The following is a 24766-nucleotide window of genomic DNA, read 5'->3' as shown; positions in this document are numbered from 1 at the left end:
TAATTAGACTCCAGCAACAGAACAAGCTTCTGGATTGGGCGCTGAACTTCTGACAACTCGTGAAGACGCTCCCCTTTCTTGCCAAGCTTACGGTCACCAAGCTGGAGTTTAACTCTCCGTACAAGTCCATCTTTGTCAGTAGTGACTTTTAAAACTCTACCCAGTCTCCACTTATTCCTCTGCAAATCCTCTCCTTTCAGGATTACGATATCTCCAACTTGTAAATTCCTTCTTGGAGCATGCCAGCGCTGTCTAAGAGCTATGTTGGTGAGGTATTCCTTTCGCCATCGACTCCAAAAATGTTCTGTAAGGTATTGAACATGTCTCCACCTTTTCTTGCCATACATATCTTCCCTGGCAAGCTGAATAGCATCTTCAGTGTTCTCGACACTTGCGAGCCCATCGTCCACATAATGGTCCCTCATAACAAATCTCGAGCCTTGAGGGTAGACGTCACGATTCTCCTTAGCTAGATTTAAGTGGAGAACTCCACTTAAGTTGTTCAACATGTCGGGCCCAGAGAGGAGGTGATCATTCAAACTTGTTCCTTTGTATCTTGCTAAGCAATCAAACACTACACGAAGTTTATCTGGCTTCTTCGCGTGATGCACACCATGATGGGGAATGTGATGTCGTCTTGTGACACAATTTTGCTGTCGTCATTGCCATCTTTGAAGTCAGACTCTAGAACGCGTATGACGTTGGTAGGAGTTAACGGAGGTAGCTCTTTAACTGCAATTCTGTGACACAGATGATGTGTGCTCAACACATCCTGGGTTTGTAGTGAGTGCCCTACAATACTCCATCCTAAATCAGTCCTTACAGCATAGGGTTCCTCGTCGTCTCCTAAAAGGACCTTCCTTGGTGCCATAGCTCTTGAGCAGTTGTAGCCGATCAAAAGACCTGCTACACAGTCCTTCAGTGGTTGTATTTCATCCACTATTTCTGCCAGATGACTCCATTTTTTAGCCGTCTCACAAGTGGGAATGTGAGAGCGGTTGACAGGTATGCAGTCCTTTGTATAGGTGACCGGAAGATCGACTTGAACTGCAGAACTATATCCTCTAACACGAAGCCCAGAGACACCTTCGCTTGTGATCACCGTATCCCTGCCACTCATAGTCAACAACTTCAGTTTCACTGGATACTTGTCAGCATTAAGACCATCACTCACTTCTTGGTCAATGAACGTAGTATTGCTTTGAGTGTCGAGCAGTGCATAGACGAGTTTCTCAGTGGTTAGATCATTTTTAGATGAAACCCAGACTGGTATCACCATAGATGTGTTTGATGAGCCTTCACCTGCTACACTGAGTGACGTTGCAGCAGCGCTTTGTTTCCCGTCTTCACCTGTCTGTTCACCTGGACTCTATTTATACTCATCACCACGGTCTTCACTCAGTGTCGCTTATCGTCTTTACTACGGTGTGTGTGTGTGTGTGTGTGTGATTTACCTGCTCCTTATTATTAAAATCACATCTTTAATGTTACTATTCGTGTCCTCGTGTCTCAGTGTCCTCACCGTGACACACAGAGTTACACCTGCTGTACAATCTCACTTTAACATGATCTTTATTCTTATTAGAAGGGTTTTGATAAAACACTTGTTAAAGACGTAATAAAAGAGTTTAAGGAAAATACACAGAAAAAAGTGAACGTTTGTCCAAGCAGCTATTTTTCATTATAATCCTTTAAAACATGCTCATTATTCAACAACAGCAACAGGCAGAGCTACAGGCAGAGCTACAGGCAGAGCTACAGGCGGAGTTACAGGCGGAGCTACAGGCAGAGCTACAGGCAGAGCTACAGGCGGAGTTACAGGCAGAGCTACAGGCAGAGTTACAGGCAAAGCTACAGGCAGAGTTACAGGCAGAGCTACAGGCAGAGCTACAGGCAGAGCTACAGGCGGAGTTACAGGCGGAGCTACAGGCAGAGTTACAGGCAGAGCTACAGGCAGAGCTACAGGCGGAGTTACAGGCGGAGTTACTAAACATTGGGCAACACAATTCGGATCCATATGCAACTTACACTGCGTGACTTTTTTGTAAAAAGGACTGAAGCGTTTTTTTGCCGCTTTGAGCTCATCAGAACCGAATGTTGGGTCGCGCGCGGGACCGCGGCTGCGACTCGAGCTACAGTACGAGGGCGCGTGATGATCACGTGACAAGTGAGTGACTGATTGCCATGGATACGTGAACGTCATGTATATACTATCTTGTCTCTTTGAATTTTAAATCACTCTACATTTATATACATTTCTCCATTAAAACCTCAACATGTCGTCGTGAACACACACACACACACACACACACACACACACACACACACACACACACACACACACACACACACACACACACTCTCCACAAAAAAAAAAGTGACGAATTTACTTTTTATAAAAAGTGCGTGGGACATGTCCCCCGTGTCCCCCGCGTAATCTACGCCCCTGCACGCGCGCGCGCGCGCACACACACACACACACACACACACACACACACACACACACACACACAGCGCATCACTGCAGGTGTTACAGTGTTCTCACTACATACGGGTCTTTAACTCACCTCCCGCCATGTGTTTGAGTTTGTGATGACGTGTTATAAAAGAAGATCAGGAGCAGGAAGATCAGCACCAGGAGGATCAGGAAAATCTCCTCCTGTCTAGAGCAATCGCTTCATTTCAAACACCTGAGGTGGAGCCCCATCACACACCACTTCCGGGATGAACCGAGACATTTTCAAAATAAAAGTCCCGGAAGTCCGCTTCTCTTCTCTGCTAGAGTGGATAAGAGAAGGGGGCGTGGTCTGATCTGTGTGGGTATACGGTGTGTTATAGGGATTAGTCCTGGATATTAGTCCTGTACTATAATATACTGATATTTATAATATATTTATAGATATTATAGCAAGTCTGTGAGCACCGGCGTGAAGACTGGAGTGTGAACAATGCATTCCAGAGGAACAAGATGTACAGGTTGTGCCACACACACACACACACACACACACACACACACACAGGCACGGGGATCATCTGGTTTTTGTTAGTTCCAGACAAAAGACAAAAAAAACAAGCAGTTCAGTCAAGTCGGATCAGTTAACATGGCAACCCCTGACGTTTACCTGTAAAACAGTGACGTATTAACTCCGCCTTCACACACCTTACTCTGTACTGTACAGCTCTGCTGGGCGGAGTCCCAGTAATCTTACCCCACTGTCTCATAGGTCCACCTCTTACAGTGTGTGTTACAGTGTGTGTGTTTTAAAGTGTGTATGTATTACAGTGTGTGTGTTATAGTGTGAGTCCCGAACACTGATTGGAAGGTTGTTCCATAACTGTGGGGTTTATGAGAGAAACATCTGCCCCCTGCTGGAGTCTTCATTATTTGAGGTACCAACAAATAGCCTGCACCTTTTAATCTAAGTAGGCGTGGAGGATCATACTGGTACAGAAGTTCACTCAGATACTGCAGCGTGAGAGCGTTAAGTGTTTTATACGTCAGTAGTAGTATTTTATAATCAGTGTGAGATGTAATTGGGAGCAGTGTAGATGATTAAAACAGGGCTGGTGTGATCATATTTTCTAGATCTAGTGAGGACTCTTGCTACTAGTGCACTGCAGCTAACACTGCAACTAATGTACTAGTGCACTGCAGCCAACACTGCAACTAATGTACCAGTGCACCGACACCAACACTGCAACTAATGTACTAGTGCACCGCAGCCAACATTGCAACTAATGTACTAGTGCACTGCAGCTAACATTGCAACTAATGTACTAGTGCATTGCAGCTAACACTGCAACTAATGTACTAGTGCACTGACACTAACACTGCAACTAATGTACTAGTGCACTAACACTGCAACTAATGTACTAGTGCACTGCAGCTAACATTGCAACTAATGTACTAGTGCACTGCAGCTAACACTGCAACTAATGTACTATTGCACTGACACTAACACTGCAACTAATGTACTAGTGCACTGCAGCTAACTATGCAACTAATGTACTAGGGCACTGCAGCTAACACTGCAACTAATGTACTAGTGCACTGTAGCTAACACTGCAACTAATGTACTAGTGCACTGTAGCTAACACTGCAACTAATGTACTAGTGCACTGTAGCTAACACTGCAACTAATGTACTAGTGCACTGCACCAACACTGCAACTAATGTACTAGTGCTGCAGCTAACACTGCAACTAATGTACTAGTGCACTGCAGCTAACACTGCAACTAATGTACTAGTGCACTGCAGCCAACACTGCAACTAATGTACTGGTGCACTGCAACTAACACTGCAACTAATGTACTATTGCACTGTAACTAACACTGCAACTAATGTACTATTGCACTGACACTAACACTGCAACTAATGTACTAGTGCACTGCAGCTAACACTGCAACTAATGTACTAGTGCACTGCAGCTAACACTGCAACTAATGTACTGGTGCACTGCAGCTAACACTGCAACTAATGTACTGGTGCACTGCAGCTAACACTGCAACTAATGTACTGGTGCACTGTAGCTAACACTGCAACTAATGTACTAGTGCACTGCAGCTAACACTGCAACTAATGTACTAGTGCACTGCAGCTAACACTGCAACTAATGTACTAGTGCACTGCAGCTAACACTGCAACTAATGTACTGGTGCACTGCAGCTAACACTGCAACTAATGTACTAGTGCACTGACACTAACACTGCAACTAATGTACTGGTGCACTGCAGCTAACACTGCAACTAATGTACTAGTGCACTGCAGCTAACACTGCAACTAATGTACTAGTGCACTGCAGCTAACACTGCAACTAATGTACTAGTGCACTGCACTAACACTGCAACTAATGTACTAGTGCACTGCACTAACACTGCAACTAATGTACTAGTGCACTGCAGCTAACACTGCAACTAATGTACTAGTGCACTGTAACTAACACTGCAACTAATGTACTGGTGCACTGCACTAACACTGCAACTAATGTACTGGTGCACTGCAGCTAACACTGCAACTAATGTACTAGTGCACTGCAGCTAACACTGCAACTAATGTACTAGTGCACTGCACTAACACTGCAACTAATGTACTGGTGCACTGCAGCTAACACTGCAACTAATGTACTGGTGCACTGCACTAACACTGCAACTAATGTACTAGTGCACTGCAGCTAACACTGCAACTAATGTACTGGTGCACTGCAGCTAACACTGCAACTAATGTACTGGTGCACTGCAGCTAACACTGCAACTAATGTACTAGTGCACTGACACTAACACTGCAACTAATGTACCAGTGCACTGACACCAACACTGCAACTAATGTACCAGTGCACCGACACTAACACTGCAACTAATGTACTAGTGCACTGCAGCTAACACTGCAACTAATGTACTAGTGCACTGTAACTAACACTGCAACTAATGTACTAGTGCACTGCAGCTAACACTGCAACTAATGTACTAGTGCACTGACACTAACACTGCAACTAATGTACTAGTGCACTGCAGCTAACACTGCAACTAATGTACTAGTGCACTGCAGCTAACACTGCAACTAATGTACTAGTGCACTGCAGCTAACACTGCAACTAATGTACTAGTGCACTGCAGCTAACACTGCAACTAATGTACTAGTGCACTGCAGCTAACACTGCAACTAATGTACTAGTGCACTGCACCAACACTGCAACTAATGTACTAGTGCACTGTAGCTAACACTGCAACTAATGTACTAGTGCACTGACACTAACACTGCAACTAATGTACTAGTGCACTGCAGCTAACACTGCAACTAATGTACTAGTGCACTGACACTAACACACCAAAGCCATTTCCCATGCAGTGTTTTATTTGGGGCGACTTGGTATAATATTAATTTAACATTAACACACAATTAGCATATTGTTTATCTGTGCATTTATTAAATGAGCACTGTGCTATGTCTGTACTGACCCCACTGTATTTTCATAATCAATTTATATTCTGTTCTTAAGTGTCTTCATTAATTTTAAATAAAATTTAAACTTTTTTAATTCCTTGGTTTTATTGTTGTGATTATTTTTTAATGATAGTTTTACTTTATTTATGTAAAGCAGTTTGAATGAGCATTGTGTATGAAATGTGCTACAGTATAAATAAACTTGCCTTGCAGTGTCATAGACTAGATAAAATGACGGAGAAATGGAAAATGGATCATTTTTCAGTGCACCTAAACCATATCTTTATAAGTACAATTTGACTGTATTATTTGTGTCCCCTTCAAAAATTGCTCATGAAAAATGTTTATATTTATTGTCCCCCCCCTACTGTTAAATGAAATTTACGCCCATGCAACACCCAGACAGTAAAACGTTACAGTAGTCTAATATAGATGTTACAAAAGCATCAACTAGTTTTTCTGCATCCTGTAACATCATTACAGCTGTTCCCTTTATTCCAACAACGTTCTCCAGTCCAGCAAGCAGGAGATGATGATCAATGGTGTGAAAAGCTGCACTGAGGTCGAGCAAAATAAGTAAAGAGACAAAACCCTGATCAGAGGCCAATAACAGTCATTTACCACCTTAACTAGCGCCGTCTCTGTGCTATGATGAGGCCGAAATCCTGACTGATACATTTCATAAATGTTCTTCCTCAGTAGATGTGAGCAGAACTGCTGTGCTACAACCTTTTCTAGAATCTTGGAGATAAAGGGGAGGTTTGATATTGGACTGTAGTTGGACAGCTGACAGGGTGAAGGTCAGGTTTCTTAATTAGAGGGTTGATACTGCAGTTTGAAGGATTTAGGTACAAAACCAGTGCTAATGGAAGAGTTTATTATTTTAAAACAGGTTCAATTCCCTCTGGAATGATCTGTTTGAGGAAACTTGTAGGCGAGGGATCGAGAATGCAGGTTGATGATTTTACAGTACTGTATACACTGTAACATATACATACTGCTGCAGTGTGTGTGTGTGTGTGTGTGTGTGTGTGTGTGTGTGTGTGTGTTTAGAGTAAATAGAGACCCTTGTAGTAGAAGTGAGACAAAAATTGATGGAGTTAATTTTAATCTCTGTCTCACACACACACACACACACACACACACACACACACACACACACACACAAGGGATATAACTTATACTGACACACTTACTTGTGTGTATGTACAAGGAAAGGTATTTATGTAGAACATAGAGGAGACCTTTGTAGACCTCTTACTTTCCACTCCCCTAACACTCTCTCTCTCTCTCTCTCTCTCTGTACTGAGTGTACAGTGTGCAGTTTGTAAGATGTTGTTGGTACTGTGCTGCTGTTTACTGCTCCAGGTAAGAACTTTCTCTCACTTCTATGAGTATGTGTGTGTGTGTGTGTAGACAGTAGGACAGCACACACACACACACACACACACCATGCTGAGTGTGTATTGTGTGTATTGTTAGTTATTGTATAATAAAGCTACACTTCTCCACTCTGATTTAAAGTTACCACACAAAGTCCTCACTACTTCAGAATGAAAAGGTTTGGGGGTGGAGCTATGATGACCTCAGTTTGTCTGATAGGGAGAGTGTGAGGACAGGGGGAGGGACCAAATTAGCATAATCATCAATTCTTGCATTAATAATGAAGGTGAAGATTCCACATCTAAATACAGTTTATCTAGTCCTTAATATTATGAATTAAGTGTGTGCGTGTGTGTGTGTGTGTGTGTGTGTGTGTGTGCGTGTTACACACTCTGAGGATAAAGTCACTCTGCAAAAATCTAACAGAGAGGCTTTAAATGTTTCTTTGTCATGACCCCTCGTGAGCCTGGAATCACATTTGTGTGAAATTCACACACACTGGATGCTACTGTAGATGTTAGCATGGTTTTCTGCTTGTTACCAGTGAGGATTAGCAACAACTGCAATAAACACATTACTGAGTCTCTGAGTGTCTCTGAGTGTAGTGTCCCTCAGTGTAGTGTTCCTCAGTGTAGTGTCCCTCAGTGTAGTGTCCCTCAGTGTAGTGTCTCTGAGTGGTGTCTCTCAGTGTAGTGTCCCTCAGTGTAGTGTCTCTGAGTGGTGTCTCTCAGTGTAGTGTCTCTCAGTGTAATGTCCCTCAGTGTAGTGTCTCTCAGTGTAGTGTCTCTGAGTGGTGTATCTCAGTGTAGTGTCCCTCAGTGTAGTGTCCCTCAGTGTAGTGTCTCTCAGTGTAATGTCCCTCAGTGTAGTGTCTTTCAGTGTAATGTCCCTCAGTGTAGTGTCTCTAAGTGTAGTGTCTCTGAGTGTAGTGTCCCTCAGTGTAGTGTCTCTGAGTGTAGTGTCCCTCAGTGTAGTGTCTCTGAGTGTAGTGTCTCTGAGTGTAGTGTCTCTCAGTGTAGTGTCTTTCAGTGTAATGTCCCTCAGTGTAGTGTCTCTGAGTGTAGTGTCCCTCAGTGTAGTGTCTCTGAATGTAGTGTCTCTGAGTGTAGTGTCCCTCAGTGTAATGTCCCTCAGTGTAGTGTCTCTGAGTGTAGTGTCTCTCAGTGTAATGTCCCTCAGTGTAGTGTCTCTGAGTGTAGTGTCTCTGAGTGTAGTGTCTCTGAGTGTAGTGTCTCTCAGTGTAATGTCCCTCAGTGTAGTGTCTCTGAGTGTAGTGTCTCAGTGTAATGTCCTCAGTGTAGTGTCTCTGAGTGTAGTGTCCCTCAGTGTAGTGTCTCTGAGTGTAGTGTCTTTCAGTGTAATGTCCCTCAGTGTAGTGTCTCTGAGTGTAGTGTCCCTCAGTGTAGTGTCTCTGAGTGTAGTGTCCCTCAGTGTAGTGTCTCTGAGTGTAGTGTCTCTCAGTGTAATGTCCGTCAGTGTAGTGTCTCTGAGTGTAGTGTCTCTCAGTGTAATGTCCCTCAGTGTAGTGTCTCTGAGTGTAGTGTCTCTCAGTGTAATGTCCCTCAGTGTAGTGTCTCTGAGTGTAGTGTCCCTCAGTGTAGTGTCTCTGAGTGTAGTGTCTCTCAGTGTAGTGTCTTTCAGTGTAATGTCCCTCAGTGTAGTGTCTCTGAGTGTAGTGTCCCTCAGTGTAGTGTCTCTGAGTGTAGTGTCCCTCAGTGTAGTGTCTCTGAGTGTAGTGTCCCTCAGTGTAATGTCCCTCAGTGTAGTGTCTCTGAGTGTAGTGTCTCTCAGTGTAATGTCCCTCAGTGTAGTGTCTCTGAGTGTAGTGTCTCTGAGTGTAGTGTCTCTCAGTGTAATGTCCCTCAGTGTAGTGTCTCTGAGTGTAGTGTCTCTCAGTGTAATGTCCCTCAGTGTAGTGTCTCTGAGTGTAGTGTCTCTCAGTGTAATGTCCCTCAGTGTAGTGTCTCTGAGTGTAGTGTCTCTCAGTGTAATGTCCCTCAGTGTAGTGTCTCTGAGTGTAGTGTCTCTCAGTGGTATACAGAGTGGTTTAACTTGAGCAGAAATCTGTTCAGAAAGAAGAGTTAATTTAGCAGCTTTACGGTTTTTCTCAGAAGCACACACTGTTGGACAGAACCTGGGAGGAGGTGTGTGTGTGTGTGTGTGTGTGTGTGTGTGTGTGTTTAGCTGAAATGGAATTTCGAAGCAGAAGACATGATCATAACACGTAACAGACCTAGCTTTATTTCCACTCAAATACTGCCACAACTGTGTGTGTGTTTTCTTTTGGACTGGCCGCTGGATGAAGAACCAGTTTATAGTTAAACTTGCCCCACACCCCATTTACTAAACGGGAAATATAGCTGTGTGTGTGTGTGTGTGTGTGTGTGTGTGTGTGTGTGTGCGCGCGAGCACTTGTAGGGTTCCTCACTCTTGTCCGAGTTCTTATCTCTCTATAACGACTTGAATTACTAGTAAAACATGTTACTTCCTGTTTTACGTTACACTAACAGCTTCACCTCACACTGAAAACTCCGTCCATAACGTCTCCAAAATGTTATAATACACGTCCCTGTCAACAAGCTGTTACTATGGAAACAGTAATTTCTGAGTGCATTGATATCTTTGTGTGTGTGTGTGTTCAGGAACATGTAGTTCTGAGTGCACTGATGTCTTTGTGTGTGTGTGTGTGTGTGTGTGTGTGTGTGTGCAGCAGGTGAGCAGTGGTCATGCTGTGAGAGTGGAGGAAGTGAAGGCTGCAGGTGTGAAGCCAGTGAAGGTTCATGTGGGAAACACAGCGCTGGTGGTGCGTGGACAAGGTGGAGGTGGAGGACGTGGTGGAGGAGGCGTGTCCGAGCGTGTGCAGTTTTGCACGTGGCCGTGTAAGTGTGGTCCTCGGCGTACATGTCCCCCGGGGGTCAGCGCGGTGTTGGACGGCTGTGGTTGCTGTAAAAGCTGTGCACGGCAGATTGGAGAATCCTGTAATGAGAGAGACGTGTGTGATCCTCACAAGGGCATGTACTGCGACTTCTCCCGGGATAAACCACGTTTCCAACACGGGGTGTGTGCATGTGAGTGACAATACACTGCACACGCGCACACACACACGTTGTTCTCCTGTTTAATTAATCATCACATCTCAGCAAAAATTCAAGTGTTCAAATGTGTCTCTCCCCTTGTGTCTCTCCCCCTGTCCCTCTCTTCCTGTGTCTCCCCCGTCCCTCTCCCCTTGTGTCTCTCCCCCTGTCCCTCTCTTCCTGTGTCTCTCCCCCTGTCCCTCTCTTCCTGTGTCTCTCCCCCTGTCCCTCTCTTCCTGTGTCTCTCCCCCTGTCCCTCTCTTCCTGTGTCTCTCCCCTTGTCCCTCTCTTCCTGTGTCTCTCCCCTGTCCCTCTTCCTGTGTCTCTCCCCTGTCCCTCTCTTCCTGTGTCTCTCCCCTTGTCCCTCTCTTCCTGTGTCTCTCCCCTTGTGTCTCCCCCCCCTGTCTCTTTTCCTGAGTAGACATGATGGCAGTGGGTTGTGATCTGAATGGAGTTCACTATGAGAATGGTGAGGGGTTCCAGCCCACTCCACTGTATAAGTGTACGTGTATTGGTGGAGCGATCGGCTGTACACCTGTATTTATCCAGAAACCGGCAGCCATGTTGTCACCCGCAGCATTACAGAGCAACACTGTTCCCGCTGGGTTCCGCGTGAAAACACCACAGGACACAGCGTACCAGAGCATGTCAGGTGAGACACACTCATTCTCGTAGTCCCCGCTCGTAGTTCCCGCTCGTTGTTCCCGCTCGTAGTTCCCGCTCGTGATCGAATGGAGTGAATCACAGCACTGTATCAGTCCTGAACTCCCTCACACAAGAATTTGGTGATTAAATCAGAGGATCATATTTTTCACCCCAAAAACCCCACAAATTTGACATTAACGCTTTCTCCCAGTGAGTTTGCGTATCTGAATCGCACGTGTAAATACGCTGCTTCAACCTAAGAATGGTTTCATTTTGATCAAATTCACAGAGTACATTGGAGAGATCAGGACCAACATAAAGTTTTAGCTGAACCTGCTCCCAAGCTCTGATTTAGCATCATGTATTAGTATAGTAGAGTAAATGCAGTGCCTTGGATCTTAGCTCAGGAATCTACTCACAGCCCCATGTTGCTCTTCACCTCTCCAACCAGGTGAATATGGTGAACATCAGGAAACAGTGAATTTATCAAAAAAACACCTGAACGAATCTTTCGGTGAAAAAATTCACTCTGGAAGACTAAAACAGGGGTGTGATTAGTTTTGTTCTCACTTTGCTCTGCTGAGCTGTGAGATGTTCCGTGTGGGAAGCTGATGAATGTACTAGCAGTTAAACACACACGTGTAAAGGAAAATGTCCTGAGAATATCAGATAAGCTCCTCTGATGTATGAACACTGACACTGGAGACTCCTTCTATTAATATGATGTCGACGTCTCACATTATTCCACACGCTGGAGTTTGAGTAGATGAACACCTCGTCCAGCAGGTGGGATATGATGTGTATATACACACACATGGGTTAAAGGCTGAGTGTGTGTGCTGTGGCGTGGGAAGCTTACAGGGCTCCTCCTTTAGTGAAGCTGGGAGGATGTGTGGTCCAGACGACACCCTGGTCTCCGTGCTCTCGCTCCTGCGGCTTCGGCATCTCCATCCGCATTTCCAACCACAACGCCAAGTGCAAGATGAAGAAAGAGCGCCGCCTGTGCGTGCTCCGCCCCTGCGACAAGAAGAGCCTGAAGGTACCTCCCAAACCCATGACATCACTTCCTGTAATGGTGGCGTATTTCCTGGAAGTATTTATCGTGATGTGTGTGACTCGGCCCAGATCCCGGCGAGGACATCCTGCAAGCCTCAGTTCCAGGCGAAGAGGGCAGAGAAGTTCACGCTGTCAGGCTGCAGCAGCAGCAGAAAGTTCCGCCCACTCTACTGCGGAGTGTGTTCAGATACACGCTGCTGCGCCCCACACCGCTCCACTGTGGTCAAGGTGGACTTCAAGTGTGTGGGCGGAGCCAACGTGCAGTGGAAAATGCAGTGGATCACTTCCTGTGTGTGTGAGAGGAAGTGCAGTAACCCAGGAGACATGTTCTCTCAACTGCAATTACTCTGACACACACACACACACACACACACACACACACACGCTGTAATACACTTAACTGGTGTACTATAATAAAGGACGATAATGTCCCACTGTGTGTGTGTGTGTGTGTGAGATTAGGTAGTGACTGTGTGTGTGATTGTGATGTCTCTAATACACACACACACACACACACACACGTGATTAATGTACAGAATCTATACATCACATAACTGACTTTTTTTACATCACTTTATTATCAAGACATATTTACACACACACACACACACACACACACACACACACACACCCCTCTATGTGGCGATGGAGAGGCGTGGTGCATTAAGGGGAAGTGTGTGTGAGGGCGTGGCGAGTGTGTCGTACTGCTCTATGAGGTCTGAGAGAGAGTGTAGAGCCTCAGTGAATCCTGACACCTCCATCCCATCTACACACACGTAGTGATGCAGGTGAGCCTGAAACACACACACACACACACACACACACACACACACACACACGTTATTATTACAGACACAGTGTGATATGAGCTGTTATTGTGTGTGTGTGTGTGTGTTACAGGTGGATGTAGTAAAGTATAAATATTTCGTTACTGTACTTCAGTAGATTTTCTGGCATCAGTATTTTACTACACTATTCTTTTACTTACTTACTCTGTGTTTTTAAATGGTACAGATAAGAGCAGTGCATCTTTCCAATCTGTAAAATGTTGACTAATATTTGTATTCACTCAACAATAAAACGCTGTGCTTTTGTAAAATAAACAGACAGGGGGCGCTCTCTGCCGTCTCTCTTCACAGACACATAAATAAAACCCTGAATCTCAGTGAATATTCGCCTCACAGATTTAATAAATATATGAATATTAAACTAATACAAGAAATAAACCAGTTCCCATTAAATACAAATATTCTGATTGTGGAATCCGTATGAAAGTTCTGGGGTACAGTTTCTCCGGTTTCACCTCATTAACCGTCCGTGTGGAAACACAGCAAAAGTTACCATCATTACTTTAGAACATTTACAGGAATATTTAGTCTTCATGCTCCATGTTGAGTTTAATTTCACTAATAATTACCATACATTTGCATAAAGCAGCAATATTTGTCCATGCGCATGTTAATTAGAGTATTAAAATCATAAAGTATTAATATATGGTACATTTAGAACAGATAAAAATGTGTGATTAAATATTAGAATTGATTGACAGCCCTGATATTAATATGAGGTTCAGTTCCAGCGTGACACTAAAACAGGTAGTTTTTACTGAAGAACATCTCAGAGCTCAAACTTCTTCACTTTCACTTGAGGAATAAAGTGCAGTCAGAACTTCAACTTTTCCCCGAGACTTTATAAAACATCAGGATCTGCACTTCTACTGAGGGAAGGAGGTGTGGACTTTTACTCCTCTGGTGTGTGTGTGTGTGTGTGTGCGCACCTTTTTGCGGTACAGACGTGTGAAGCGGTCTCTCAGGTCAGAAAACGATGCTCTCACACACGTGTTATTGGCCAGAGCTAGTAAAGAGTGGGCGTGGCCAACTGGGGGAACCGAACACACACCCGTCTTCCAACCTTCCTGATTCCAGGGAACAAACTTCAGAGTGGGGCGGAGTCTGGGGGGTTAAGAAAAAGAGAATAACCCTGAAATATTCATTGTGTGTGTGTGAGAGTGTGTGTGAGAGCTTGTGTGTATATGTGTGTGAGAGCGCGTGTGTGTGTGTGTGTATATATATATGTGTGTGAGAGCGCGCGTGTGTGTGTGTGTGAGAGCGCGTGTGTGTGTGTGTGTGAGCGTGTGTGTGTGAGAGCGCGTGTGTGTGTGAGAGCGCGTGTGTGTGTGTGTGTGAGAGCGCGTGTGTGTGTGTGTGAGAGCGTGTGTGAGAGAGCGTGTATGTGTGTGTGAGAGCGTGTGTGAGAGAGCGCGTGTGTGTGTGAGAGAGCGTGTATGTGTGTGTGTGAGAGCGTGTGTGTGAGAGAGCGCGTGTATGTGTGTGTGTGAGAGTGTGTGAGAGCGTATGTGTGTGAGAGCTGCATGTGTGTGTGTGTGAGAGCTGCATGTGTGTGTGAGAGCGTGTATGTGTGTGTGAGAGCGTGTATGTGTGTGTGTGAGAGCTGTATGTGTGTGTGTGAGAGCGCGTGTATGTGTGTGTGAGAGCGTGTCTATATGTGTGTGAGCGTGTGTGTGTGTGAGCGTGTGTGTGTGTGTGTGAGAGCGTGTGTGTGTGTGAGAGCGTGTATATGTGTGTGTGAGAGCGTGTGTATGTGTGTGTGTGTGAGAGCGTGTGTATGTGTGTGTGAGCGTGTATGTGTGTGTGTGTGAGAGCGTGTATGTGTGTGTGTGTGTGTGAGCGTGTATATGTGTGTGTGTGAGAGCGTGTGTGTGTGTGTGTGAGCGTGTGTATGTGTGTATGTGTGAGAGCGTGTATATGTGTGTATGTGAGAGCGTGTGTGTGTGTGTGAGAGCGTGTATGTGTGTGTGAGAGCGCGTATGTGTGTGTGTGAGCGTGTATGTGTGTGTGTGTGAGCGTGTGTATGTGTGTGTGTGTGAGAGCGTGTGTGTGTGTGTGAGAGCGTGTATGTGTGTATGTGTGTGTGTGAAGCGTGTGTGTGTGAGCGCGTGTATGTGTGTGTGAGAGCGTGTATGTGTGAGCGTGTGTGTGTGTGTGTGTGAGCGTGTATGTGTGTGTGTGAGAGCGTGTATATATGTGTGTGAGAGCGTGTATATGTGTGTATGTGTGTGTATGTGTGTGTGTGTGTGAGAGCGTGTATGTATGTGTGTGTGTGTGTAGAGCGTGTGTGTATATGTGTGTGAGAGCGTGTGTATGTGTGTGTGTGTATGTGTGTGTGTATGTGTGTGTGAGAGCGTGTATATGTGTGTGAGAGCGTGTATGTGTGTGTGTAGAGCGTGTATGTGTGAGAGCGTGTGTGTGTGAGAGCGTGTGTATGTGTGTGTGTGAGCGTGTATATGTGTGTGTGAGCGTGTATGTGTGTGTGAGAGCGTGTGTGTGAGAGCGTGTGTATGTGAGCGTGTATGTGTGTGAGCGTGTGTATGTGTGAGAGCGTGTGTGTATGTGTGTGTGTGAGCGTGTATATGTGTGTGTGAGAGCGTGTATGTGTATGTGTGTATGTGTGTGTGTGAGAGCGTGTATGTATGTGTGTGAGCGTGTGTATGTGTGTGAGAGCGTGTATGTGTGTGTGAGCGTGTGAGAGCGTGTGTATATGTGTGTGAGAGCGTGTATGTGTGAGAGCGTGTGTATGTATGTGTGTGTGAGAGCGTGTATATATATGTGTGTGTGAGCGTGTATATGTGTGTGTGAGAGCGTGTGTGTGTGTAGAGCGTGTATGTGTGTGAGTGTGTGTGAGAGCGTGTGTGTGTGAGCGTGTGTATGTGTGAGAGCGTGTGTATATGTGTGTGTGTATGTGTGTGTGAGCGTGTATATGTGTGTGTGAGAGCGTATGTGTGTGTGTGAGCGTGTATGTGTGTGTAGCGTGTGTGTGAGCGTGTATGTGTGTGAGCGTGTGTATGTGTGTGTGAGAGCGTGTATGTGTGTGTGTGAGAGCGTGTGTATGTGTGTGTGTAGAGCGTGTATATATGTGTGTGTGAGAGCGTGTGAGCGTGTGTATGTGTGTGTGTGTATATATGTGTGTGAGCGTGTGTATATGTGTATGTGTGTGTGTGAGAGCGTATGTATGTGTGTGAGAGCGTGTATGTGTGTGTGTGAGAGCTGTATGTGTGTGTGAGAGCGTGTGTATGTGTGTGTATATGTGTGTGCGTGTATGTGTATGTGTGAGAGCGTGTATATGTGTGTGTGTGAGCGTGTGTATGTGTGTGTGTGTGTGTGTGGAGCGTGTATGTGTGTGTGTGAGCGTGTGTATGTGTGTGAGAGCGTGTGAGAGCGTGTATATGTGTGTGAGCGTGTATATGTGTGTGTATGTGTGTGTGAGAGCGTGTATATGTGTGTGTGAGAGCGTGTATGTGTGTGTGTATGTGTGTGTGAGCGTATGTATGTGTGTGTGAGAGCGTGTATGTGTGTGAGAGCGTGTAGAGCGTGTGTATATATGTGTGTGAGAGCGTATGTATGTGTGTGTGTATGTGTGTGAGAGCGTGTGTATGTGTGAGCGTGTGTATGTGTGTGAGAGCGTATATATGTGTGAGAGCGTGTATGTGTGTGTGAGAGCGTGTGTGTGTGAGAGCGTGTGTGTGTGTGAGAGCGTGTATATGTGTGTGTGAGAGCGTGTATGTGTGTAGAGCGTGTGTGTGTGTGAGAGCGCGTATGTGTGTGTGAGAGCGTGTATGTGTGTGAGAGCGTGTGTATGTGTGTGTGAGAGCGTGTGTGTGTGAGAGGCGTGTATGTGTGTGTGAGAGCGTGTGTGTGTGTGAGCGTGTATATGTGTGTGTGAGAGCGTGTATGTGTGTGTGAGAGCGTGTGAGAGCGTGTGTATATGTGTGTGAGCGTGTATGTGTGTATGTGTGTGTGTGTGAGAGCGTGTATATGTGTGTGTGTGTGAGCGTATGTATGTGTGTGAGAGCGTGTATGTGTGAGAGCGTGTATGTGTGAGAGCGTGTGTGTGTGTGTGTGTGTGTATGTGTGTGAGAGCGTGTATGTGTGTGAGCGTGTATGTGTGAGAGCGTGTATGTGTGTGTGAGAGCGTGTGTGTGAGAGCGTGTGTGTGTGTGTGAGCGCGTGTGTGTGTGTAAGAGCGTGTGTATGTGTGTGTGAGAGCGTGTATGTGTGTGAGCGTGTGTATATGTGTGTGTGAGAGCGTGTATGTGTGTGTGAGAGCGTGTGTATATGTGTGTGAGAGCGTGTATGTATGTGTGTGTGTGAGAGCGTGTATATATGTGTGTGAGAGCGTGTGTATATGTGTGTGTGAGAGCGTGTATGTATGTGTGTGAGAGCGTGTATGTGTGTGAGAGCGTGTGTATATGTGTGTGTGAGAGCGTGTATATGTGTGTATATATATGTATGTGTGTGAGAGCGTGTATGTGTGTGAGAGCGTGTGTATGTGTGTGAGAGTGTGTATATGTGTGTGTGTGTGAGAGCGTGTATATGTGTGTGAGCGTGTGTATGTGTGTGTGAGAGCGTGTATGTGTGTGTGTGAGCGTATGTGTGTGTGAGAGCGTGTGTATGTGTGTGTGAGAGCGTGTATGTGTGTGTGTGAGCGTGTATATGTGTGTGTGAGAGCGTGTATATATGTGTGTATATGTGTGTGTAAGCGTGTATATGTATGTGTGAGAGCGTGTATATATGTGTGTGTGAGAGCGTGTGTATGTGTGTGAGCGTGTGTATATGTGTGTGTGTATGTGTGTGTGAGAGCGTGTGTATATGTGTGTGAGAGCGTGTATATATATGTGTGTGAGAGCGTGTATATATGTGTGTGAGAGCGTATGTGTGTGTGTGTGAGCGTATGTGTGTGTGTGTGAGAGCGTGTATATATATATGTGTGTGAGAGCGTGTATATGTGTGTGTGAGCGTGTATATGTGTGTGTGTATGTGTGTGTGTGAGCGTGTATATGTGTGTGTGAGAGCGTGTATATGTGTGTGTGTGAGAGCGTGTGTATGTGTGTGTGAGAGCGTGTGTATATGTGTGTGTGTATATGTGTGTGTATGTGTGAGCGTGTATATATATGTGTGTGAGAGCGTGTATGTATATGTGTGTGAGAGCGTGTATATGTGTGTGTGAGCGTATGTGTGTGTGTGAGAGCGTGTGTATGTGTGTGTGTGAGCGTGTGTATATGTGTGAGCGTGTGTATGTGTGTGTGTATGTGTGTGTGTGTGAGAGCGTGTATATATATGTGTGTGAGCGTGTGTATATGTGTGTGTGAGAGCGTGTATATGTGTGTGTGAGAGCGTGTGTATGTGTGTGTGTGAGCGTGTGTATATGTGTGTGTGAGCGTGTGTATGTGTGTGTGAGCGTATGTGTGTGTGTGAGCGTGTGTATGTGTGTGTGAGAGCGTGTGTATATGTGTGTGTGAGAGCGTGTATATGTGTGTGAGAGCGTGTGTGTGTGTGAAGCGTGTGTATATGTGTGTGTGAGAGCGTGTATATGTGTGTGTGAGCGTGTATATATGTGTGTGTGAGAGCGTATGTATATGTGTGTGTGAGAGCGTGTATATGTGTGTGAGAGCGTGTGTATGTGTGTGTGTGAGAGCGTGTGTATGTGTGTGTGAGAGCGTGTGTATGTGTGTGAGAGCGTGTATGTGTGTGTGTGAGAGCGTGTGTGTGTGTGAGAGCGTGTATGTGTGTGTATGTGTATGTGTGTGAGAGCGTGTGTATGTGTGTGTGAGAGCGTGTGTATGTGTGTGTGAGAGCGTGTATATGTGTGAGAGCGTGTGTGTGAGAGCGTGTGTATATGTGTGTGTGAGCGTGTGTATATGTGTGTGTGAGAGCGTGTGTGTGTGAGCGTGTGTATGTGTGAGAGCGTATGTATGTGTGTGTATATGTGTGTGTATGTGTGAGAGCGTATATGTGTGTATATGTGTGTGTGAGAGCGTGTGTATATGTGTGTGTGTGTGAGAGCGTATATGTGTGTGTGAGAGCGTGTATGTGTGAGAGCGTATATATATGTGTGAGAGCGTGTGTGTGTGAGGTGTGGGATGTGTGTGAGAGCGTGTATGTGTGTGTATATGTGTGTGTGTGTGAGCGTGTATATGTGTGTAGAGAGGTGTGAGGCTGGACACCAGGTAGTGTAACCGTGGAAACGGGACCAGGTTCATGGTGATCTCACTCAGATCCACGTTCAGAGAACCTTCAAACCTTGATGAGCTTCTCACACACACACACACACACACACACACACACAGGCTTATCACTGTGACTCTCTAGAAGGGGAACCATAGAGAACTCTGGAAACAGAGGAGTGTAATCAAGTGTGAGGAGTATGTGGAGACTGTGTGAGTGTGTGAGGAGTGTGGGATGTGGGTGAGGAGTGTGTGAGAAGTGTGTGATTGTGTGAGTGTGTGGAAGTGTGTGATGAGTGTGTGATTGTGTGAGGAGTGTGATTGTGTGGAGTGTGTGTGAAAGGAGTGTGTGATTGTGTGAGTGTGAAAGGAGTGTGTGAAAGGAGTGTGTGTGTGATTGTGTGGAGTGTGTGAGTGTGTGTGAAAGGAGTGTGTGTGTGAGCGTGTGTATATGTGTGTATATGTGTGTATGTGTGTGAGCGTGTATATGTGTGTATGTGTGTGTGTGAGAGCACACACACACACAGGCTTATCACTGTGACTCTCTAGAAGGGGAACCATAGAGAACTCTGGAAACAGAGGAGTGTAATCAAGTGTGAGGAGTATGTGGAGACTGTGTGAGTGTGTGAGGAGTGTGGGATGTGGGTGAGGAGTGTGTGAGAAGTGTGTGATTGTGTGAGGAGTGGGATGTGGGTGAGGTGTGTGATTGTGTGAGGAGTGTGTGTGTGTGTGTGTGAGAGCGTGTGTGTATATGTGTGTGTGTGTGTGTGTGTGAGAGCGTGTGTATGTGTGTGTGAGAGCGTGTATATGTGTGTGTGAGAGCGTGTATATGTGTGTGAGAGCGTGTATATATGTGTGTATATATGTGTGTGTAAGCGTGTATATATATGTGTGTGAAGCGTGTGTATATGTGTGAGAGCGTATGTGTGTGTGTGTGTATGTGTGTGTGAGAGCGTGTATATGTGTGTGAGAGCGTGTATGTGTGTGTGAGAGCGTGTATATGTGTGTGTGAGAGCGTGTGTATGTGTGTGTGAGAGCGTGTGTATATGTGTGTGTGAGAGCGTGTGTATATGTGTGTGAGAGCGTGTATATATGTGTGTGAGCGTGTGTATGTGTGTGTGAGAGCGTGTATGTGTGTGTGTGAGAGCGTGTATATGTGTGTGAGAGCGTGTGTGTGTGTGTGAGAGCGTGTGTATATGTGTGTGTGAGAGCGTGTGTATATGTGTGTGTGTGAGAGCGTGTGTATATGTGTGTGAGAGCGTGTGTATATGTGTGTGTGAGAGCGTGTGTAACCTCTGAATGTTCCTACGCAGGTCAGACATGTGGACGTTCCCTCTTAGCATGAGCGCACATGCCAGGTACATCGCACGCCTGGGGTCAGAGGTCATCAACTGGTGCTCCTTACTGAACGCATCACTGAACATCTGATCCAGTCTGAAAACACACATGTAGCAAACATACATACAGGTCATAACCCTATTAAAACTTACACACACACACACACACACACACACACACACAGTTGAACGTGTGTGAATACCTGCGTGTGGGAACGTTCACATCAGCAAGTGTGTAGAGAGGTGTGAGGCTGGACACCAGGTAGTGTAACCGTGGAAACGGGACCAGGTTCATGGTGATCTCACTCAGATCCACGTTCAGAGAACCTTCAAACCTTGATGAGCTTCTCACACACACACACACACACACACACACAGGCTTATCACTGTGACTCTCTAGAAGGGGAACCATAGAGAACTCTGGAAACAGAGGAGTGTAATCAAGTGTGAGGAGTATGTGGAGACTGTGTGAGTGTGTGAGGAGTGTGGGATGTGGGTGAGGAGTGTGTGAGAAGTGTGTGATTGTGTGAGGAGTGTGGGATGTGGGTGAGGAGTGTGTGATTGTGTGAGGAGTGTGTGAGTGTGTGTGAAAGGAGTGTGTGTGAAAGGAGTGCGTGAGTGTGTGTGAAAGGAGTGTGTAAAAGGAATGTGTGAGTGTGTGTGAAAGGAGTGTGTGAAAGGAGTGTGTGAGTGTGTGTGAAAGGAGTATGTGGAGACTGTGTGAGTGTGTCGGAAGTGTGTGATGAGTGTGTGATTGTGTGAGGAGTGTGGGATGTGGGTGAGGAGGTGTGATTGTGTGGAGTGTATAGGTGTGTGTGAAAGGAGGTGTGAGTATGTGAAAGGAGTGTGTGAGGAGTGTATAGGTGTGTGAAAGGAGGTGTGTGAGTGTGTGAGGAGTGTGGGATGTGGGTGAGGTGTGTGAGGAGTGTGGGATGTGGGTGAGGAGTGTGTGAGTGTGTAAAAGGAGTGTGTGAGTGTGTGAGGAGTGTGGGATGTGGGTGAGGAGTGTGGGATGTGTGAGGTGTGGGATGTGGGTGAGGAGTGTGGGATGTGGGTGAGGAGTGTGTGATTGTGAGGAGTGTGTGATTGTGTGAGGAGTGTGGGATGTGTGTGAGGAGTGTGGGATGTGTGTGAAAGGAGTATGTGGAGACTGTGTGAGTGTGTAGGAAGTGTGTGATTGTGTGAGGAGTGTGAGGAGTGTGTGAGTGTGAGGAGTGTGATTGTGTGGAGTGTATAGGTGTGTAAAAGGAGTGTGAGTGTGTGAGGAGTGTGGGTGAGGAGTGTTTGAGGAGTGTGTGATTGTGTGAGGAGGTGGGATGTGGGTGAGGAGTGTGAGTGTGTGTGAAAGGAGTATGGAGACTGTGTGAGTGTGTAGGAAGTGTGTGATTGTGTGAGGAGTGTGGGATGTGTGTGAGGAGTGTGTGATTGTGTGGAGTGTATAGGTGTGTGTGAAAGGAGTGTGTGATTGTGTGAGGAGTGTATAGGTGTGTGTGAAAGGAGTGTGTGAGTGTGTGAAAGGAGTGTATAGGTGTGTGTGAAAGGAGTGTGTGAGTGTGTACCTGGTGATGCTGAGTAACAGATTCGCCACAATGTTGTTCATGGCATCAAAGGGTTTCTCAGATTTTGACACCCCCCCTTTCCCTGAGATAATGGTACAGTCCTTCTTAACCACACTGACCGATTTACTGCTGTGGCTCATGAGCTGGATCTTACTGACAATGTCCATCAGAGACTGTAACACACACACACACACACACACACACACACACACACACACACACACACACACATTACACTCAAATCTAATACAGTGGTCCCCCGGTTATCGAACTTAATTCGTCCCTTAAAACCGTTCGAAATCCGATATGTTCGAAAACCTGACCTAATTATCCCATAAGAAATAATGGAAAACCAATTAATCCGTTCCCGAACTCCACCAATACCCAATAATTAACTATTTTTTCCTGTTTTTAGCCGTATTAATAGTCAGGAATCCCCCTGCCACGCCCCCTACGGTGGCTGTCATACCTCGGTGCTTCAGGGAATGCCCTGTTCCTTCGCATGCGTGCCCAGCCCACATTGAGCTCATCGCAATCGGGCTTCCTCCGTAAAGCACCGTGGATATTATTTATGGACTGCCTTTTGCCGGATTATCCCGATCTCTGCGGGTATTTAGTGTTGGCTCGGTAAAAGTATAAATTAACAACTTTACAAGCGTAAGAAACAAAATGATTACTGTACCTACCGCTAAATATCACTAATATTGTTCACAAACAGAAGCTGTGATAGATGCTTACTCAGCGATGGGTGAAGCGGAAGCAGTTTCTTCCCCTCACGCTGGGTTGGGCAGCGTGGGTGGAGTTCGATAACTGGAACTTTGTTCGTTCACCGGACCCAAATTTCGTTCGGAAAACCGTTCGCTAACCGGAATGTTCGATATCCGAGCCGTTCGATAACTGGGGGACCGTATAAAATAAACCCTGTAGTGATCAAACACACACACACACCTGGTTCTCCACAGGTAGGACACAATGAGCATGCTCGGTAAGTTCTCTCATGGCCAGTACACTGTTATATGGAGATGTGATGACATCATCTTCAGCAGACGGATAAACTGCAGTGACGATCCGACACACGTCTGGAAACTCGTCCTCCAAGAGCCTTAACACAAACGTTCCCAAACCTGACCCGGTCCCTACACACACACACACACACACACACACACACACACACACACACACACACACACACAGTACAGTAGTAGAGTCTGCTGCAGATCATTTTGTCTCCCTCACAGATGATCTGGAGTGTTTGTGCTGATGGTTCTGGAGTCTTCACAACATTTTAAATAAAGGGTTCTATAAAACCTTCACCCTTAGATCTAGAGAGCAGACTTCACACAGAGCTCCTGAAACTTGTAGGATTCTACACATACGTGCGTGTGTGTGTGTGTGTGTGTGTGTGTGTGTGTGTGTGTGTGTGCATGCGTATGCGTGCGTGTGTGTGTGCGTGTACTCACCTCCCCCCATAGAGTGTATGAGGAAGAAACACTGAAGACAGTCACAGTGTTCTGCTGCTCGCCGGATCTGATCCACAATCTGCTCATGGTACACAGAACCATACGTATGATGTCCTACTGCCCTGACACACACACACACACACACACACACACACACAGCAGTCTGTAGGTGTGCATAAGTGTGTGTGTATGTGTGTGTGTGTGTGTGTGTGTGTGTGTGTAATAATCACCAGTTGTTTCCGGAGCCGTAGGAGTTGCTGATGAGCTGCGTGGAGCTGAAGAGCTGCTGCAGAGGCCCAGACAGGACCTGAGAGAGAACCCCCTCCTCCATATCTATTAACACTGCCTGAGGGGGAGAGGGAGAGAGAGAGAGGGAGAGAGAGAGAGATAAAGTAAATGAAGAGAAAGAGAAATCTAGTACCAATCTGATCATTCTCGAGCTTTGAAGACTCACTCGAGCTTTCAGTGCTGTAATTCTGCTTCCTGGTGCTCCGCCCCCTCCATCACTCCTCCTACACACACAATTATTACACTGTAATAATAAAAACAGGTGACAGAGGGACAAGAGAGACAGAGGGACAGGTGAGACAGAGGGACAAGCTAAACAGAGGGACAGAAAAAAACGGTGGGAGAGACGAGACAGAAGGATGAGTACCTGGGGTCAACGTTCCTGAAGAAGCTGCTCAGTGCCTCATCATAAACTCCATTCTGAGAGACATAAACGCTCTTACTGTCTGAGTGTGTGTGTGTGTGTGTGTGTGTGTAAGAGAGTGTTTGTGTGTGTTACCTTGTTGACGTGTGCGTGTTCTCTGAGAGCGAGATCCCAGAATCTGCAACCCACCTGATTTCCACACTGACCCACTAAACACAACACACACTTCTGTTACCACGCGCACACACGTGCTGCCATGGCGACTAACGACGCGCATGGAGTCTAAATACAGGTTAACAATAATTTTATAATATCAATCTCTCTCTCTCTCTCACACACACACACACACACACACACACACACACACACACACACACACAGAGAGAGAGCTAACGCTGATGTAAACACAGTAAATCATATGGCTAAATGAAGATGTTATGGTATGAAAGATTCTCACCCTGAATAATCACCGAATGGGTCATGCTGCAGTGTCACACACACACACCTGTTATATAATACAGTAGTTTGGTGTATATTATTAAAGAAACACGGTTGAAGTTATTACTCTCGCAGTACCACTTAACCCTCACACACACCCGCCTTACACTCAAACTCACACCGTCGCGCCCTGATGACGT

General features: G+C 45.9%; 3 protein-coding genes across 9 annotated transcripts in view; 1 reads left to right on the top strand and 2 right to left on the bottom strand.

Moving 5' to 3' along the window:
* The window catches only part of slc35a1 (solute carrier family 35 member A1), a 10518-nt gene extending 7774 nt beyond the window's left edge, over window positions 1-2744 (bottom strand). Inside the window, exon 1 of the mRNA XM_046872893.1 lies at window positions 2568-2744. Coding sequence (XP_046728849.1) covers window positions 2568-2577 — 10 coding nt within the window. The 5' untranslated portion in view covers window positions 2578-2744. The remainder of the gene's footprint in view (window positions 1-2567) is intronic.
* tube1 (tubulin, epsilon 1) overlaps window positions 1-24766 on the bottom strand; it is a 27607-nt gene extending 2841 nt beyond the window's left edge. The window contains exons 1-13 of one of the 5 annotated variants that reach the window (XM_046872883.1): window positions 24748-24766; window positions 24586-24633; window positions 24264-24337; window positions 24132-24184; window positions 23931-23988; window positions 23707-23822; window positions 23477-23598; window positions 22965-23152; window positions 22017-22189; window positions 20661-20801; window positions 20414-20554; window positions 13877-14051; window positions 12655-12893 (exon numbers count right to left, since the gene is read on the bottom strand). In XM_046872883.1, coding sequence (XP_046728839.1) covers window positions 12735-12893; window positions 13877-14051; window positions 20414-20554; window positions 20661-20801; window positions 22017-22189; window positions 22965-23152; window positions 23477-23598; window positions 23707-23822; window positions 23931-23988; window positions 24132-24184; window positions 24264-24337; window positions 24586-24610 — 1425 coding nt within the window. In that variant the 5' untranslated portion in view covers window positions 24611-24633; window positions 24748-24766 and the 3' untranslated portion in view covers window positions 12655-12734. Of the gene's footprint in view, window positions 1-12654; window positions 12894-13876; window positions 14052-20413; window positions 20555-20660; window positions 20802-22016; window positions 22190-22964; window positions 23153-23476; window positions 23599-23706; window positions 23823-23930; window positions 24009-24131; window positions 24185-24263; window positions 24338-24585 lie in introns of those variants that run through there. The other 4 variants (XM_046872882.1, XM_046872881.1, XM_046872886.1 and 1 more) reach the window with 4 other exon arrangements.
* Window positions 2062-24766, top strand: part of ccn6 (cellular communication network factor 6) — a 32889-nt gene continuing 10184 nt past the window's right edge. The window contains exons 1-6 of one of the 3 annotated variants that reach the window (XM_046872887.1): window positions 2062-2167; window positions 7259-7309; window positions 10035-10392; window positions 10820-11050; window positions 11898-12082; window positions 12169-12620. In XM_046872887.1, coding sequence (XP_046728843.1) covers window positions 7274-7309; window positions 10035-10392; window positions 10820-11050; window positions 11898-12082; window positions 12169-12450 — 1092 coding nt within the window. In that variant the 5' untranslated portion in view covers window positions 2062-2167; window positions 7259-7273 and the 3' untranslated portion in view covers window positions 12451-12620. Of the gene's footprint in view, window positions 2168-7258; window positions 7310-10034; window positions 10393-10819; window positions 11051-11897; window positions 12083-12168; window positions 12621-24766 lie in introns of those variants that run through there. The other 2 variants (XM_046872889.1, XM_046872888.1) reach the window with 2 other exon arrangements.

The sequence above is a fragment of the Silurus meridionalis genome, chromosome 18 (assembly GCF_014805685.1).
Source record: "Silurus meridionalis isolate SWU-2019-XX chromosome 18, ASM1480568v1, whole genome shotgun sequence".
NCBI classification, from domain to species: domain Eukaryota; kingdom Metazoa; phylum Chordata; class Actinopteri; order Siluriformes; family Siluridae; genus Silurus; species Silurus meridionalis.
This window is presented reverse-complemented; position numbering and strand designations above follow the sequence as displayed.